This window comes from Geotrypetes seraphini, chromosome 1, assembly GCF_902459505.1.
Source record: "Geotrypetes seraphini chromosome 1, aGeoSer1.1, whole genome shotgun sequence".
Classification (NCBI taxonomy): Eukaryota; Metazoa; Chordata; class Amphibia; order Gymnophiona; family Dermophiidae; genus Geotrypetes; species Geotrypetes seraphini.
Window position 1 is genome coordinate 533,617,498 of NC_047084.1, and position 15,387 is coordinate 533,632,884.

At 42.1% G+C, this 15,387-nt stretch overlaps 1 protein-coding gene across 3 annotated transcripts in view; it reads right to left on the reverse strand.

Moving 5' to 3' along the window:
• The window catches only part of LVRN (laeverin), a 126,598-nt gene that overhangs the window by 22,920 nt on the left and 88,291 nt on the right, over nucleotides 1–15,387 (reverse strand). For all 3 annotated transcript variants that reach the window (XM_033929063.1, XM_033929064.1, XM_033929062.1), the window contains 2 exons: nucleotides 9,679–9,734; nucleotides 355–502 (listed from right to left, as the gene is read on the reverse strand). In XM_033929063.1, coding sequence (XP_033784954.1) covers nucleotides 355–502; nucleotides 9,679–9,734 — 204 coding nt within the window. The remainder of the gene's footprint in view (nucleotides 1–354; nucleotides 503–9,678; nucleotides 9,735–15,387) is intronic.

Genomic DNA, 15,387 nt, shown 5'->3' on the forward strand with positions numbered 1-15,387 from the left:
TATTACAGAATTTTGCCTGCACCGACGAGTTATTTTTTTATTTGTTTATAAACCTGGGACTTGCTAGCTCTGGTACTCCAGTTTGTCACTCATTTTTTTATGCCAAATTTGGCATGCTTTGCAAAATTGCCTTTGAAGAACAGAAAAAGAAATGCACAAACAAAATTAGAAATTTTATATCAGTCTGGGACTAAAGATCGTTTGCACTGTAATACAATGTATATTTTGTCATCTAAATTTTCAAATGTTTCAGTGGCGCACATCCACAGACCCTACACTTACAGAACTAGTCACTAACTTTCTGTAATAGTTGATTGGTAAAGCCTTTTCAATATGTAAAATAGGTGCCAATACCTTTAACAATGGAAACGACTTATGTGTCACCAGAGAATTTTCAAAATGCAACATGTTTTTCAGTGCTGTATACCACACGATGATTTCCTCTTCTTTAGCAAGGTACTTTGTTATACTGAGTGCTGTTTCAATCTCAATGTATTCAGATCTAATACAGAAATTAATATTTAGAACATTTTAAACTGAACACATAAGAAAGAACAAAAGACTTGGGGATTCTTTCACTAGTGTGTTAAGCAGGTAACACATGAATTAGTGTACATTGTTAGCTTATGAGTGCAGTAACTGTAATAGTGCTGTCATGACAGTGCACATTAATTTACATATTAATTGCATGCCATGTTAAGGATGAGAAGTGGGCAGGTTATGGGCAGAGATTGAGCACTGCACATTGCATTAACACTTATCAGATGTCACTTGTGCAGTTAGGACAGGTGTACTTGCCATCTCCTCAGGAAAAGGCATTAAGTGCATCTGTGATGTTGAACAGGGGCACAGCCAGCCTAAGCCCAAAGTGGGTGGGCATGAGAACCTTGCCTCCACCTAGCATCTCTTCCTCCCCTCCTCCCCCAGGCTATCAAGGGGTCTCTTTACTCTACTCCCCCTTCCCCAGGGGGAAGATGCCAGGAGTCTTCAGCTGGTGGGGCTTGTGGATCCCTGCCAGACACATCATAGCTGTGCCACCGCTGGGTGAGCCTTCTGCTTCAGTCTCAATAGCTGGATCATGCAAAGGGTTGTTTGATATTCTGTCTCACGAATCAGTGCTGCATTATATTTTGGCAATGATCAGCTCCTGATGAAGCATGTAATGAAACGGGTGTTCTGTTGTGTAATGATTTTCTTCACTTGATAAATAGCAGCGGTCCAAGCACCGACCCCTGCGGAACACCACTCGTGACCTTCCTCTAGTCCGAGTAGTGGCCCTTCACTCCTACCCTCTGTTTCCTACCCGCCAACCAATTTTTGATCCATCTATGTACGTCTCTTTCCACCCCGTGGTTCTTCAGTTTCCGAAGTAGGCATTCATGTGGTACCTTTGTCAAAGGCTTTTTGGAAATCTAGATATACGATGTCTATGGGGTCTCCTTTGTCCATCCGTTTGTTAATTCCTTCGAAGAAGTGCAATAAGTTCGTTAGGCATGATCTCCCCTTGCAGAATCCATGTTGGCTGGTTATCAGAAGTTTATTTCTTTCAAAATGCTCATCGATGTTGTCTTTTATCAGTGCTTCTGCCATCTTCCCCAGAACCGAGGTCAGACTCACCGGTCTGTAGTTTCCCGGGTCACCTCTTGATCCCTTTTTAAAGATGGGCGTAACATTGGCTATCTTCCAATCCTCCAGGATCATGCCTGTTTCAGGGATAGATTGCAAATTTGCTGCTGTATTTCCGCTATTTCCTCCTTTAGTTCTTTCAGAACCCTTGGGTGAATTCTGTCCGGACCCGGGGATTTGTCAGTTTTTTAATTTTTCTATCTGCCTGCATACGTCTTTAAGGCTAACTTCCTTGGATGTTAATTTTTCTGCTTGGTCTCCTTTGAAGATTTGCTCAGGTTCCGGTATGTTGGATGTGTCCTCTTTTCAGTGTGATAACTTCAGGGGATATACTGGGCAGGCCCCCAAAAGTTGCCACAGAGCCTTTGCATTTTCCATGCATTAAATTTTGTTTTTAAAGCATAGTTAAGTGCAATGCTTTACTACACTTTAGTGTTTGTCAATTACAAGTCTTATTGGAAAAGCAACCACTAGAACCACTTATTATTATCTGTATGTACTTGCTCAGTTATTAATACAGTATATGGTTTAATTTTATTTAATATACTGCCCTTCCTTAGGTAATAGCAGAGTGGTTTACAAAATTACAATTAAAATAGAAAGGAACTCCATATTCTTAAAAAAGGCAAGGGATAGCACAGAATGAAAAAAAAGAAAGAATATATTACTCATTACATTAATGTTTTCTATCCCAATACCTTTCAGTTCTAGGTGGTTTACAAAAAGATTTGGCCTGGGCATTCCCAGGGAGCTTACAGAGTTGATAGAGTGATCTTACACGAATTGATGACTAGCATGAGCGATGTGATCTGAGGGAGGGTTTATAAGGTTTTTGTTAGCTCATTTGACAAATTTTTTGAAAAAGTATACTTTTCAGTTCTATCCTGAATGTTTTGTAATTGGTCGTCTTGGTCAGTAGCTTGGAGAGGTGGCAGTTTATTTTCGCTGCTCTGGTGGCTAGTAGTTCGTCATATAGTTTTTTGCTTTGTATGCCTTCTGCTGGGGGAATGGGTGAAGAGAGCCTGTGTTCTCCTTGGTCTTGATGTGTTATTTCTGATCATGTGTTTGTTAAGGTAGCTGGGACCAGTTCCATTTAGGGCTCTGAAGAGGGTGCAAAAGAATTTATATTGTATGCGTGCTTGTACTGGGAGCCAGTGTGAGTCTTGGTAAGCAGTGGTAATGTGATGGTATTTTTTCAATGAATATATCAATCTGAGAGCTGTGTTTTGCACCATTTGTAATTGTTTTAAGGTATAGGCGGGGCATGTCAGGTATGGGCTGTTACAGTAGTCCAGGAGGCCCAGGATTAGCGCTTGGACCATGAGTCTGAATTGTTCTTTGTTGAAGTATTTTCTGATTTTTCTTAGGTTGAACATGGTTGCGAATGCCTTCTGGACCGTTTTGCTGATTTGAAGTTGCATGGTGCAGACCTTGTCTATTATTATTCCCAGCAGTTTTAGGTTGGGTTGTAGGGGGTATAGGATGGAGTTTAATTCTAGGTTTGTTATGGAGGGTGTTTTGGTTTTTTCTAGAAGTAGGAATTTGGTTTTGTCTTGGTTCAACTTTAGTTTCTGGTCTCTCATCCATTGTGATATTGTTTCTAGTGTTGTATGTATTTTGATTGTTGTGTCATTGGTAGATTGGTCGAAAGGCAAGATGATGGTGATATCATCTGCATAGCTGTATAAGGTTATGTCTAATTTGTCTAGGCATGTGCCGAGTGTGGCTATGTAGAGGTTGAAGAGTGTTGGGGATAGTGGCGAGCCTTGGGGGACTCTGCAGGGGTTGTTCCAGGTTTCAGATTGTTCTTTCTTTGTTTTGACACTGTATTTCCTTGAGCGGAGGAATCCTTCAAACCAGATGTAGATTCTGCCTGTGATTCCTATTACCTCCAGTGTTTCTAGTAAGATGTCATGATCTACCAAGTCAAATGCTGCGGTGAGGTTTAGTTGAATGAGCAGCATTTTTTTGCCTTTGCTTAGGTGTTGTTTGGCTGTGTCTAGGAGAGAGTAGTATTGTATCTAATTCTAATTTATTTACTCTCTTATTGAGCCTGTATCAGTTTTACGAGGGGCGTTCAATAATTTACCTCAGTAGGAAAGTAGAGTTTTCAAATAGATTTTGTTTTATTTTTTCAATATAGTCCTCTGATAGCTTCATATATTTCATTCACTTTTCCTGCTATGACTTTAACCCCTTTGTAAAGAATTGTTCAGTTCGACCGTCAAACCAGGATCTCCTTGACGTCTTCATCACTTGAAAACTGCTGTCCACGGAGAGATTTCTTCAAAGCTCGGAACAGGAAATAATCCGATGGTTCAGCTGCTGAAACCCACATTCTTTGATGGCAAGCTCTGATTGTCGTGACATGCACCAGTGCATTGTCATGAAGAAGCAGCATGCCAGCTGTGAGTTTTCCTCGACTTTTCTCCTTGATTGACTTCCGCAAAATCACAGTGACCATTGTGTTGGTATAACTCTCCCCAGCTATGGTTATCTTGTGTGGCATGAACTTGAGAAGCAAAAGTCCTTCATCATTCCAGAAGACAGTTGCAATGGCTTTGTCTTCAGATTTTTCTGTCTTGAACATTTTTGGGGTGGTGAATGACTTGTGCTTCCACTGCATTGACTCCATTATGGACACAGGGTCTCTGTGATAGACCGAAGTTTCATCTCCAGTCACCAAATGATGAAAAAAAAGTTCATTTGGTCTTCCTGACAACACTGGAGCCTCGTGGCATTCTGATATGGCGTCAGCATTCTTGGAATCCATCTTGCACTAACCTTGGACATGTCTAACTTTTCATGAATTATCTTCCAAACCTGACAAGATGCCTATTTCCTCAGCTATTTAGGAAACCTCAATTCGTCTGACAAAATTAAATCCTCGACTTTCTTGCACATTTCTATGGAAGTTGCTTCCACAGGCCGTTCAGTGTGAGGGTCATCTTCAATTGACTCTCTAACCCACTTAAACTGCTTGCTCCGAAATTTTACTTTGTAGGATGATAGGACAAACTGCAATCATGCAATCATGGATTTCCTTTGGCTTTTTCCCTTCTTTTGTGAGAAATTTTATCACTGAAAAGTGCTCCAAATCTAGCAGTTTCTTACTTGATTCGCACGAGGACTCTTCTGATATCCTGTCTCTTAGAATATTAGACTCTTACTGAGCCGCAATTGTGCACGAGTAACCTTAAGACATGTCACAACATGCACCAGACTTGTTTCAATACGCTTTTTAATTTCTTTCATATTCAAGTAGATAACTTATTGAACACCCCTCGTATAACTGAGGCACATCCTCAACTTCTTCAGGAAATCTTCTTTTGACTCGCATATCAATACCTTACCCCTTAACTATGAAAAACAAGATTAATTAAACAGCAGATGTATTTCACATGAAAAGAAATCAGGCAAATAAATATTTTCAAAAGTAGCAGGGAGTCAGCACTGGGTGTCAGGGTGGAGAAGAACCCTTCAGAGTGTGTAAGCTTCTTTTTAAATGAAAATGTAAAAGTTGATGGGCAAGCTAGATGGCAGTGCTCCACATTGCTATGTGGAGGATACAAAGAAAGCAGAAGTATGATCTACAGTGGTGCATTTTTACAGGACTGTTCTGAGAGAGGTGGTGTTGAGATAAACACAATTATTGAGTTTTATTATCAAAATACTGGTTGGGAGATGGAACTAAGGATTCCTTTCACAAAGCCACAGTAGTGATTCCCCTGCGGCAAATGTACTGAAACCCATTCATTTCCTATGGGCTTGGATGAATTTGCCACGGGGGAATCGTTAACATGGCTTTGTAAAAGGAGCCCTAAGAGTAGAGAATGGCACAGTGACTCGCCGAAACAGGGAGAAAAAAAAACCTGGTCGCCGCAGGTACAAGGACAAGGCCATTCACCACCCCATGGAGCGGTGAATGGCCTTGTCCCAGCACTAAAGTATCTACCGTATTGCTTCCCTTCCTAGCCCTCCTCACAATCGTGCACTCGCTTCCTTACGCAAAAAAAACAAAACCCATCCGAGCATCTCTTCCCTTCATCTAGCCGTCTCCCTCCCTTCCCCTCATCTTCGTGGGCGCTCTTTAGAATTTTCTATTCTTTTTTTAATTCTTTATTCAGTTTTAACTCTTGCAACAAGTGTACAATATTCTTCTTTCTGAGGTGTCCGGACATGGTAAACCATTCTCACATGTCCTGTGCTTGGATACCCAGAAAGAAAAAAGTCTGAAGAGCGCCTGCAAAGGTGAGGGGAAAGGAGGAAAGTGGCCCAATGAACGGAAGAGTTAGTGGCGCTAAAGGGAAGTGGAAGGAGAGGGAGAGCAGATGCTTGTTGGAAGGGGAGAGTGAGAGAGGGGAACAGACACTGAAAGTAGAGAGAGAGGGAGAAGACACTAGAAGGACAGGGGGAGGAGAGAAAGGGGAGAAGACGCTGGATGAGAAGGGAGAGAGAGAGTGGCTGCTGAAAGGAAGTGGAGGGAGAGGGGAGAGCAGATGCTAGCTGGAAGGGGAGAGTGAGAGAGGTGCACAGACACTGAAAGTGGAGAGAGAGGGAGCAGAAGCTAGAAGGAAATGGGGAGGAGAGAGGGGGAACATACACGATGGGAGGGGAGAGAGAGGGGAAGACACTGGATGGGAGAGGTAGAGAGGAGAGCAGAATCTGGAAGAAAGTGGAGAGAAGAGAGAGAGAGAACACATTTTGGATGGAAGGCGGGGATAAAGAGCACATGCTGGATTGGGGAAGAGGATAGATTTAGTGAGATACTGGAAGGGATGAGAGAAAGAGGTGGCAAGCAGTAGGTAGAAACAATGAAAGGGAAATTGAGGACTGGAAAGTAAGTAGACAAGAGGTAGAAAACAAATAGAGAAGGAAGAGCAGAAAAGGAAGGGAAAGGGAGAGGAGAGAGATACCAGAGCATTGTGGAAGGGGGAGCAGACAGATACCAGATCTGAAGGGAGGAAAGGAGGAGAGAGACGCTAAAAACCACCTGGGGGAGGGAGGGAGGGAGAGATGAAAGGGAAGAGTCAGAGATGCCAGACCATGGGGGAGCGGAGGGAAGAAGATGGGTGCCAGGCCAATGGAGGGGGGGGGGGGAGAGATGGAAGGAAGAGAGACAGTTTCTGGTAGAGGCATTGAAATAGAGCAGATGCCATAAGGAAGAGGCAGAAAGAAGACAGACAGTGGATGGATGGAAGGAAGAGAATGATAAGAAGATGAGGAAAGCAGAAACCAGACAACAAAGGTAGAAAAACATTTATATTTCTTTTATTTTGCTTTAGGAGAAAGTAGTATTGCTTTAAGACAAAGTAGCATTGTAGCTGTGTTCAGTATAAAACTATTCGAGGCTTGTGTGGATGGGATCAGATGGTTTGTGGGGACGGGGCAGGGGCAGGGACCGAGTTCACGAGGATGGGGCAGAGGCAAGGACAAATTTTTCCCCGTGTCATTCTCTACCTAAGAGTATGAAAAGTAATGGGGGTGGGAGATGTCAGTGCATGGAGCTTAATAAAAGTACAAACAACTCTAATTTTCCCCATTTTTTTGACATTCACTGAGGCACTAGCATTAGCTGAAGAACTGGTGTTGCAAACAGAGAGTGAAAAGGTTAAAGGGCTGAACTCAGAAACTTCTTTAAAATTCTGCACATCACATTTGGCCTGGTTTTACAAGAAAAATGGATATAAAAAGTCTGAATCTTCTTGTGCATTGATCTCTCCTGTAACTACCCTTCTATTCTTTCTCTGTATGTTTCTTATCTAGTAAGGACAATGACCTCTGAGGCTTTCTTAGCTAGGCCATTTATCCTCTGATCAGGCCCTTGTCTTTCCTGCCCACCTGGTATCTGTGTTTTTCCCTAGATGCAAAGCAATACATAACACCTGGGATGTTTTCTCCCACAACCTAGTGAATGCATTCTTTCCCATGGATAGAAGCAAATTAGGTTATGAGCCATAGACCTCAAAATTATGGACATCCTGTTACCTCACACCTGCAGAAACCTGGATTATTTTGTGCATGGCCCCCACTAATTAGAGGCACCCATTATCTCTTAGCCTGAAAAAACGATGTCCGTGTTTATATCCCCAATAAAATCAGAAAACGGTATTCATTAGTGTCAGAAATACTTTCAGATTTTAGCAAAGCACCTGCCACTTGAAAGGAACCTTAGATATGTTTTATGACTAACACTAAGGGATAAACGCCATTTTTCATAGCAACCAATAGGGAAAAAAAATGTATAAAAATCATAGCCAGTGCCCAGGTTGATGAGGAGTTTGTCGGTCTCAGCAGGGACTTTGTCTCCCACCAAGGCTGACTGAACTCCCCAGCAAATACTCTGTGTGAATGGTGAGAATTCTCCCCCTTTGAGTGTATGGGTTCTGGTTTAGAATCAGAGACCTAGGCCATGTTGACTTTTTCGCCTACTATTCCTTCTTTAGGGCAATGTGCATATCTTTACTTGCTTTCACTAAGACTGATTTCCTGTTCCTGTCATATTTTCTTCCTTTCTCCTTCTTTTCCTGTGTTAGAGTGGGCACAGGATAATAGTGCCTTGCTGTGGGCTAGATTTTCAGGGACATCAGATATTTTACTTTGTACCCAGTTTTTAATCCCTTACTTGTGCAAATGTATTTCTTCTGTCTGTGATCTGTGGTGATTCTGCCACCTGTGACTCACATATTAGGTTGTAAGATTTCCTTTTTGCTTGTATATTTTTTTATATGATACATTGTTCGCTGTGCATGTGTGAGATAGTCAGAGCTTCTGAAAAATAAAGTTTTTCAGAGAGTAAGGTTATGATTATTATCTATCCACAGATGTGTGTGATAGGATGGATTTGTGTGTCTTTGGTTACTGGGAGGACCGCAACGGTTACAAGATGGGTCCCTGAGAGGCCCTTGGCCGCAGGGACCAACTTAAAGGGAGAAGGTTGAAATGCATAAAGTTGAATGTTTGTTTTGAGAAGATAATATCATTGCACCACCCTTGACAATAGATACTGTATGTTAGAGAATGACATGGGGACCATTTACTGCGATAAACCGTGGTCACCACAGTAAATCCGCAGTAATGGGGACATTTGCAACTGGTCTACCGCAGGAATGGGGACAAGACCTATCACCACCCCGCGGGAATGGGGACAAGACCTTTCACCACCCCTTGGAAAGCGGTGAAAAGTCTTGCTCCTGTGGTAAAAAAAATTGCGCCCATGTCAGACTCGGCATCTCCTCTTGCACCTATTTTACCTTCAGGAGCCAGCCATGCCATGATGAAGATAGAAGGAACCCAAAACCAAATCTTGAGACCAATGTGATTTGAAGAATAAAATTACCAGAAAACAAAAGGTAGAAAAAAATAAATTTATGTTATATTTTGTGAGTAGAATATTTCATATTTGAAATACGTATCCTGCTAGAGCTGGTATTACACATAACTGGGGACTGCAAAGCCCAGACTGTGCTTCTTTAGCTTCCAGCTGGCTTAGGGCTCTCTCTCTGACCATGGGGCAGTTGCCCTATTTGCATTCCCCTAACACTATTCCTGCCATGAGTGACTGAAGTATTCTGTTAGCTTGATTTTTCTACGTAGCATTCTGTAGTAATTTGGTTTGTTTAGTTTTCACAATAGTGGAGGGGATATTTGTGAAAAGGAGGGGAGATAGGGGTTTTGTTGATCCATGCTCTGTATTATTTGTGTTTATAAAATGGCAATTGTACAGAATAGCCTCTTTTTATACTTTAATAAAATAAGTTCAGTATAAAATCATAACTATTTGAGGCTTATGCGGATGCGATCTGACAGTTTGCAGGACAGGAATGGAGACTGAGCTCATGAGGACGGGACAGGGACGGGGCCTGAGCTCACGGGGACGGGGCAGGGACGGGGACGAGCTCACGGGGATGGGCGGGAACAGTGATAAATTTTTTCCCCCGTGTCATTCTCTACTGTATGTTAAATTCTCTCTGCTTTAATAACCTACCAATTCATTCACAACCTTTGTGAGGCATTAATTATCTACATTGACTTACAAGCATAATTACTCACATTGCCATAGTAAAGGCATCATCAATCAGCTGTACTCTATTGGCAACTGGAATAGCCTGCAAAAGTAATACAGTTTACAGTATTGTTAGCAAAACTGGGAAGATAATCATATATGTAACAATACTTTACCAAGTGTAGTCTTAGCATGCTTTAATTTTTACTTCACTGAAATTTAATTTGGCAGAATACAGAGATTTATTTTTAAAAAAGAGCAGGTTATTTTGCAACAACCCACATTTCCCTACCTTCTAATTCAATACCATTCTAAATAATTTATTTACAAATTTTCCAAGACAATTATTGTTTTTGTGAAACTAGTACACTTTTGCAAGTAAGGAGCAGAGAATTTCAGTTCAGTTCCACAGCTGTAGGAAGCAAGGTACTGTAGGAAGCAAGGATATCTTCCCCATAATCTGGGCTAAAGAAACAAAGAAAGGGGAAATGTACATTAGCAGCATCAGCTAATCCATGACAGCTAAAAACAGAAGAAAAAAAGATGATACTTTTTTTTTAATTGTAAAAATGAAAAGAATCAAAGAAATGAAAAAAAAGAATTGACCATGCGAGCGGGAAGACAAAAGTTAAACGCAGAACATAAGACTTCTTAGCCCCGTGGAAAACTAAGAACTGAGGAGCCATGCGCCTATGTTGGGCGTGAAGGCATTCGCACGGTGCAGTCAGTCGTGAACTTTCTAAAGTTCTTTAAGTGCACGTACACTTTAGCAGCTGTCCGTACCAGGGCTCCGTGGATGACGTCACCCACATGTGAGAATATGCTGCCTGCTTGTCCTGGGATAAGCAAGGATATTGTCCTCATAATTTGGGCTACAAAAACGAAGGAAGGGGAAATGTACATTAACAGCGTCAGCTAATCCATGATAGCCCAGCCCAGGCCATTACTCTGTTAACACTTGGAAAAAGCTAAGGCTAAATTGTAGGTTATGGCGGAGGACAGTTATGTGCAGCTAGGGCCTTGGAGAAGGCTGGGAATGCGCAGATACAAGAATTCACAGAAATGTGGAGGGGTCAATCTAGTCAGGTGACCCGCACACGCGGAGGCCAATCTAGGTGTTCCCTGATGAAGACCTTATTTTCCCATATCCCTCAATGTGATTTGCAAGGAGGTGTGCATCCAACTTGCACTTGAATCCCATAATGGAGGTTTCCATCACTACCTCCTCCGGGAGAGCATTCCAAGCGTCCATCACTCGCTGTGTAAAACAGAACTTTCTGACATTTGTCCTGGGCCTGTCGCCCCTCAATTTCAGTCTATGACCTCTCGTTCGAGTCACATTTGACAACGTCAATAATTATGCTTCTTGCTCTATTTTGTCGAAACCTTTTAGTATTTTAAAAGTCTTTATCATATCCCCTCTCAGTCTTCTCTTCTCAAGGGTGAACAAGCTTAGTTTTCCGAGGCGTTCTTTGTAGTTCAAATTTCCCATACCTTTTACTAGCTTTGAGGCTCGCCTCTGCACCCTCTCCAGCAGGGTTATATCCTTTTTTAGGTAAGGAGACCAGTGTTGGACACAGTACTCCAGGTGTGGTCTGACCATTGCTGTGTAAAGTGGCATTATGACGTCCGCCGATCTACTCGTAATACCCTTCTTTATCATGCCCAACATCCTGTTCGCTTTCTTTGCTGCCGCTGCGCATTGTGCCGATGGCTTCAGGGTCCTGTCTATCAGTACTCCCAGGTCCCTTTCTTGTTCGCTCTTGCCCAATGTCACACCTAACATTTTATAATCAGATTTATACACTGAAATAGAGGGAGGGGAGAGGCAGGTTTAGGATGAAAAATAAGGAGTTCAGTCTTGGACATATTTAATTTTAGATGACGGTGAGACATCCAGGTAGCAATGTCAGATAGACAGGCTGCTATGCAGGCCTTGATTTCCATAGAAGATTCAGTCCTAGAGAGGTAGATTTGCAAGTTAACCACGGGAAGAGATTAGGGTACCAAGATGTGGAAAAGAAGAGGTCCCAGGACAGAGCGTTTAGTTATGCCAACTGATAGTAGGAAGGATCTTCTACCCAGTTATCTTCCACTGAATATCATCCCCTTAGTTTTTGGGATTTGCCTGTTACTCGTGACATTGATTGGCCACCATAGGAGACAGGATGCTGGGCTTCAAGGCCCACTGTCTGATCAGTATGGCATACTGGTCTTAGACCTTCAGTACTTCTCCAGTCCTCTTCTCTAGTATACCTTCCCTGATCAAAAGCCTTCACTATCCTTCTCTCACATATTCCTTGATATACAGACTAGGTCAGCATCCAGGACCCAATCTCTCAGGAGCCTTGTACTCCCTCTTGAGCATGGCAGAAATGATGACAAAAATACAAATTCTCTCTTTTCCTTTGATCTCTACAACCAAGTTGGTATGTCAGGGGCCAAGTCTCCTGGCTGATGAGCACTTTTCTGGGTGACAGAAAAGAGGTGAAAGACCTTTTCCTTCCAAAACACTTCTACATATTAATTATATAACCTCATCAACCCCTCTCTTGGTACATCCCAGTGGGAACAGCCAACTACCAAAACTATTTCCTTTCTTTTACATCATCCTTGGCACAGGCCATTACTTGAAAACATTGTAATGGCCCCAACATTGTTAAGATACCAAGCCCCCATAGTGTAAATACAGTCCACCGGATATTCAGCGCTATTTAACCGGCCAGGAATGGCTCCTGGTCAGTTAAATTGTACTAAGCGCTAATATTCAGTGCAAGATGGCTGCTGAATATTGGTGCTTAGTGACTAGCCTGCTTTGCTGCGTGACTTAGCTGATTATCCATGAAATTTAAAGTGCTAATCAGCTAATTTTAGTTGCCAAATCAGGTCCCTTACAGTAGCTGGACTGGCTTTGGCCACTATAAACAGCCACCCAGAGCTTGATATCGATTTAGCCAGCTAAGTTTCTAGTGGCCAAAAATAGACTGAATATTCAGTGCTGGTCATCAGAAATGGCCTGGCATTGAATATCCAAGCTCAACGTCAACCACAAGAGTCAGCCTAGCTAACTCCCATTGTCTGAATATTGGGCCCAGTATGTTTAGTGGCTATGCCAAATATATAAAGCCATTTACTAACTATGTGACATCCAAGTTGTAAGATTTGCTGATGTCAGATGTTTCCAGAAACGCATAAGGCAGTATGGTACATCCATTGAAAACTATCTAAACACTATAATGTAGTTATTCTAGAAAAACACTGGGATCAGGACCCTGATAGAACAGTAGAAATTTGGATCACCCTGGATTTTGTTGTTCCAAATTATAACAAGCTTTATACAAGTGTAACACTTGCTTACCTGGTGTGCAACAGGCAGGTTACTTAAAACAGCATTTTTTTTTAGAACTGGTTTGTGGGGCAAGAACTGGGGTCAGCAAGCTGGAAGGCCAGAAGGTACAGTAAATTAATAAATCCACTGCTTCAGCACACTTTTTACATTCAATAAATCAGGCCAGAAACTGCAATTCCAACCAAAGGGATTTATTTAATTTGGGTGGCAAAAAGAGCTAAAGACACACTCAACTTTGTAGTATAACTACTTACTGTCACTAGTAATATAAATGTATATTCAACACTTACATATTACGTGTCAGCAGATAGACTTATACAGTCCATCCAGTCTGCCTAACAAGATGGTCAGAGTTGTATATACCATACCATATTGTTTCTTATACCCTACAAATGTCAAGGTGAGAAGCTCATGATTAATAGAATGTCAAAAGTATTAGGAGTAATTCTAGATTCTAATCTCACCATGGACGAGCAGATTACCTCACTGTTCAAAAGATTTTTCTTCAGATTGAGGCAGTTGAGGATGATAAGATCAGTCTTGAGCCCGACTATTTTCGGACAGTGACTCATGCAGTGGATTTCCCCAAGTCCATCTTAATAATGGCTTATGGGCTTTTCTTTTAGGAACGTAAGTCAGACCAATGGTCCATCTAGCCCAGTAGCCCATCTTCATGATAGCCAATCCAGGGCACTAGTACCTGGCAAAAACCCAAATAGTAGCAACATTCAAAGTTTTTTAAAACCCTTCTAAGCTAACTGTGTTCACCACATTCTCTGGCAATGAATTCCAGAGTTTAATTATGCGTTGAATGAAGAAATATTATCTCTGTTTAAAATCTCTCACTTAGTAGCTTTATTACATTCTCCCTAGTCCTAGTATGATTCACATCTACCTGTTCTACTCCACTCAGTATTTTATAGACCTTTATCAAACAATTGTTAAGCAAATGTAACAAAAAGATACAGAAATCATACAAGTTGTATTGGTAAGCTGCAGGCCCTAGCAGTTGATACACTTTATGCAAAGTTTTATCATAACAGAGTAGTTCTCCACACCCATCCTAAGTTCCTTTCCAAGGTGGTATAAGAGTTCCATCTTAATCAGTCAATTATCCTGCCAACATTTTTTTCAAACACTCTTGACCATTCTGGCAAAAATGCATTGTACACTTTGGACTGCAAATGAGCCTTAGCCTTCAATCTGGAGTGGACTAAAGCCCATAGACAGTTCAACCAGCTTTTTGTTTCTTTCAGTCCAAACATAAGAACATAAACAATGCCTCTGCTGGGTCAGACCTGAGGTCCATCATGCCCAGAAGTCCGCTCACAGGTCCAGGACCTGTGCAGTAATCCTCTATTTATACCCTTCTATCCCCTTTTCCAGCAGGAAATTGTCCAATCCTTTCTTAAACCCCAGTACTGTACTCTGCCCTATTACGCCCTCTGGAAGCGCATTCCAGTTGTCCACCACTCGTTGGGTAAAGAAGAACTTCCTAGCATTCGTTTTGAATCTGTCCCCTTTCAACTTTTCCGAGTGCCCTCTTGTTCTTTTATTTTTCGAAAGTTCGAAGAATCTGTCCCTCTCTACTCTCTCTATGCCCTTCATGATCTTATAAGTCTCTATCATATCCCCTCTAAGTCTCCTCTTCTCCAGGGAAAAGAGACCCAGTTTCTCCAATCTCTCAGCGTATGAAAGGTTTCCATCCCTTTTATCAGACGTGTCGCTCTCCTCTGAACCCTCTCGAGTAACACCATATCCTTCTTAAGGTACGGCGACAAATATTGGATGCAGTATTCCAGATGCAGGCGCACCATCACCCGATACAACGGCAGGATAACTTCTTTTGTCCTGGTTGTAATACCCTTCTTGATTATACCTAACATTCTATTTGCTTTCTTAGCGGCCGCTGCGCACTGTGCCGTCGGCTTCATTGTCATGTCCACCATTACCCCCAAGTCCCTTTCTTGGGTACTCTCAGTCAATAACATCCCTCCCATCGTATAGTTGTACCTTGGGTTTCTGCTTCCCACATGCAATACTTTACATTTCTCAACGTTGAACTTCATCTGCCATCTCGCCGCCCATTCCCCCAGTTTGTTCAAGTCCCTTTGCAATTCTTCGCATTCTTCTTTAAACAGGATGGGGCCTACCTTTGATGAATGCACTTTATCAAATTGGCTAGCAGACTGCATCTCTTTCATTTATGCCCAGGCTGAGCTGATTTTAGAGAATGACACGGAGACAAATTTTTCCCCATCCCCACTTTCCCCTGCCCCAGTCCTGCAAGCTCTGTCTTCATTTGCACAAGCCTCAAAACACTTTAAAATAATAAGTGTTTGAGGCTTGTGTGGTTAAGGCAGAGCTTACAGGAATGGGACAGGGACGGGGAAATTGAATTCCTGCG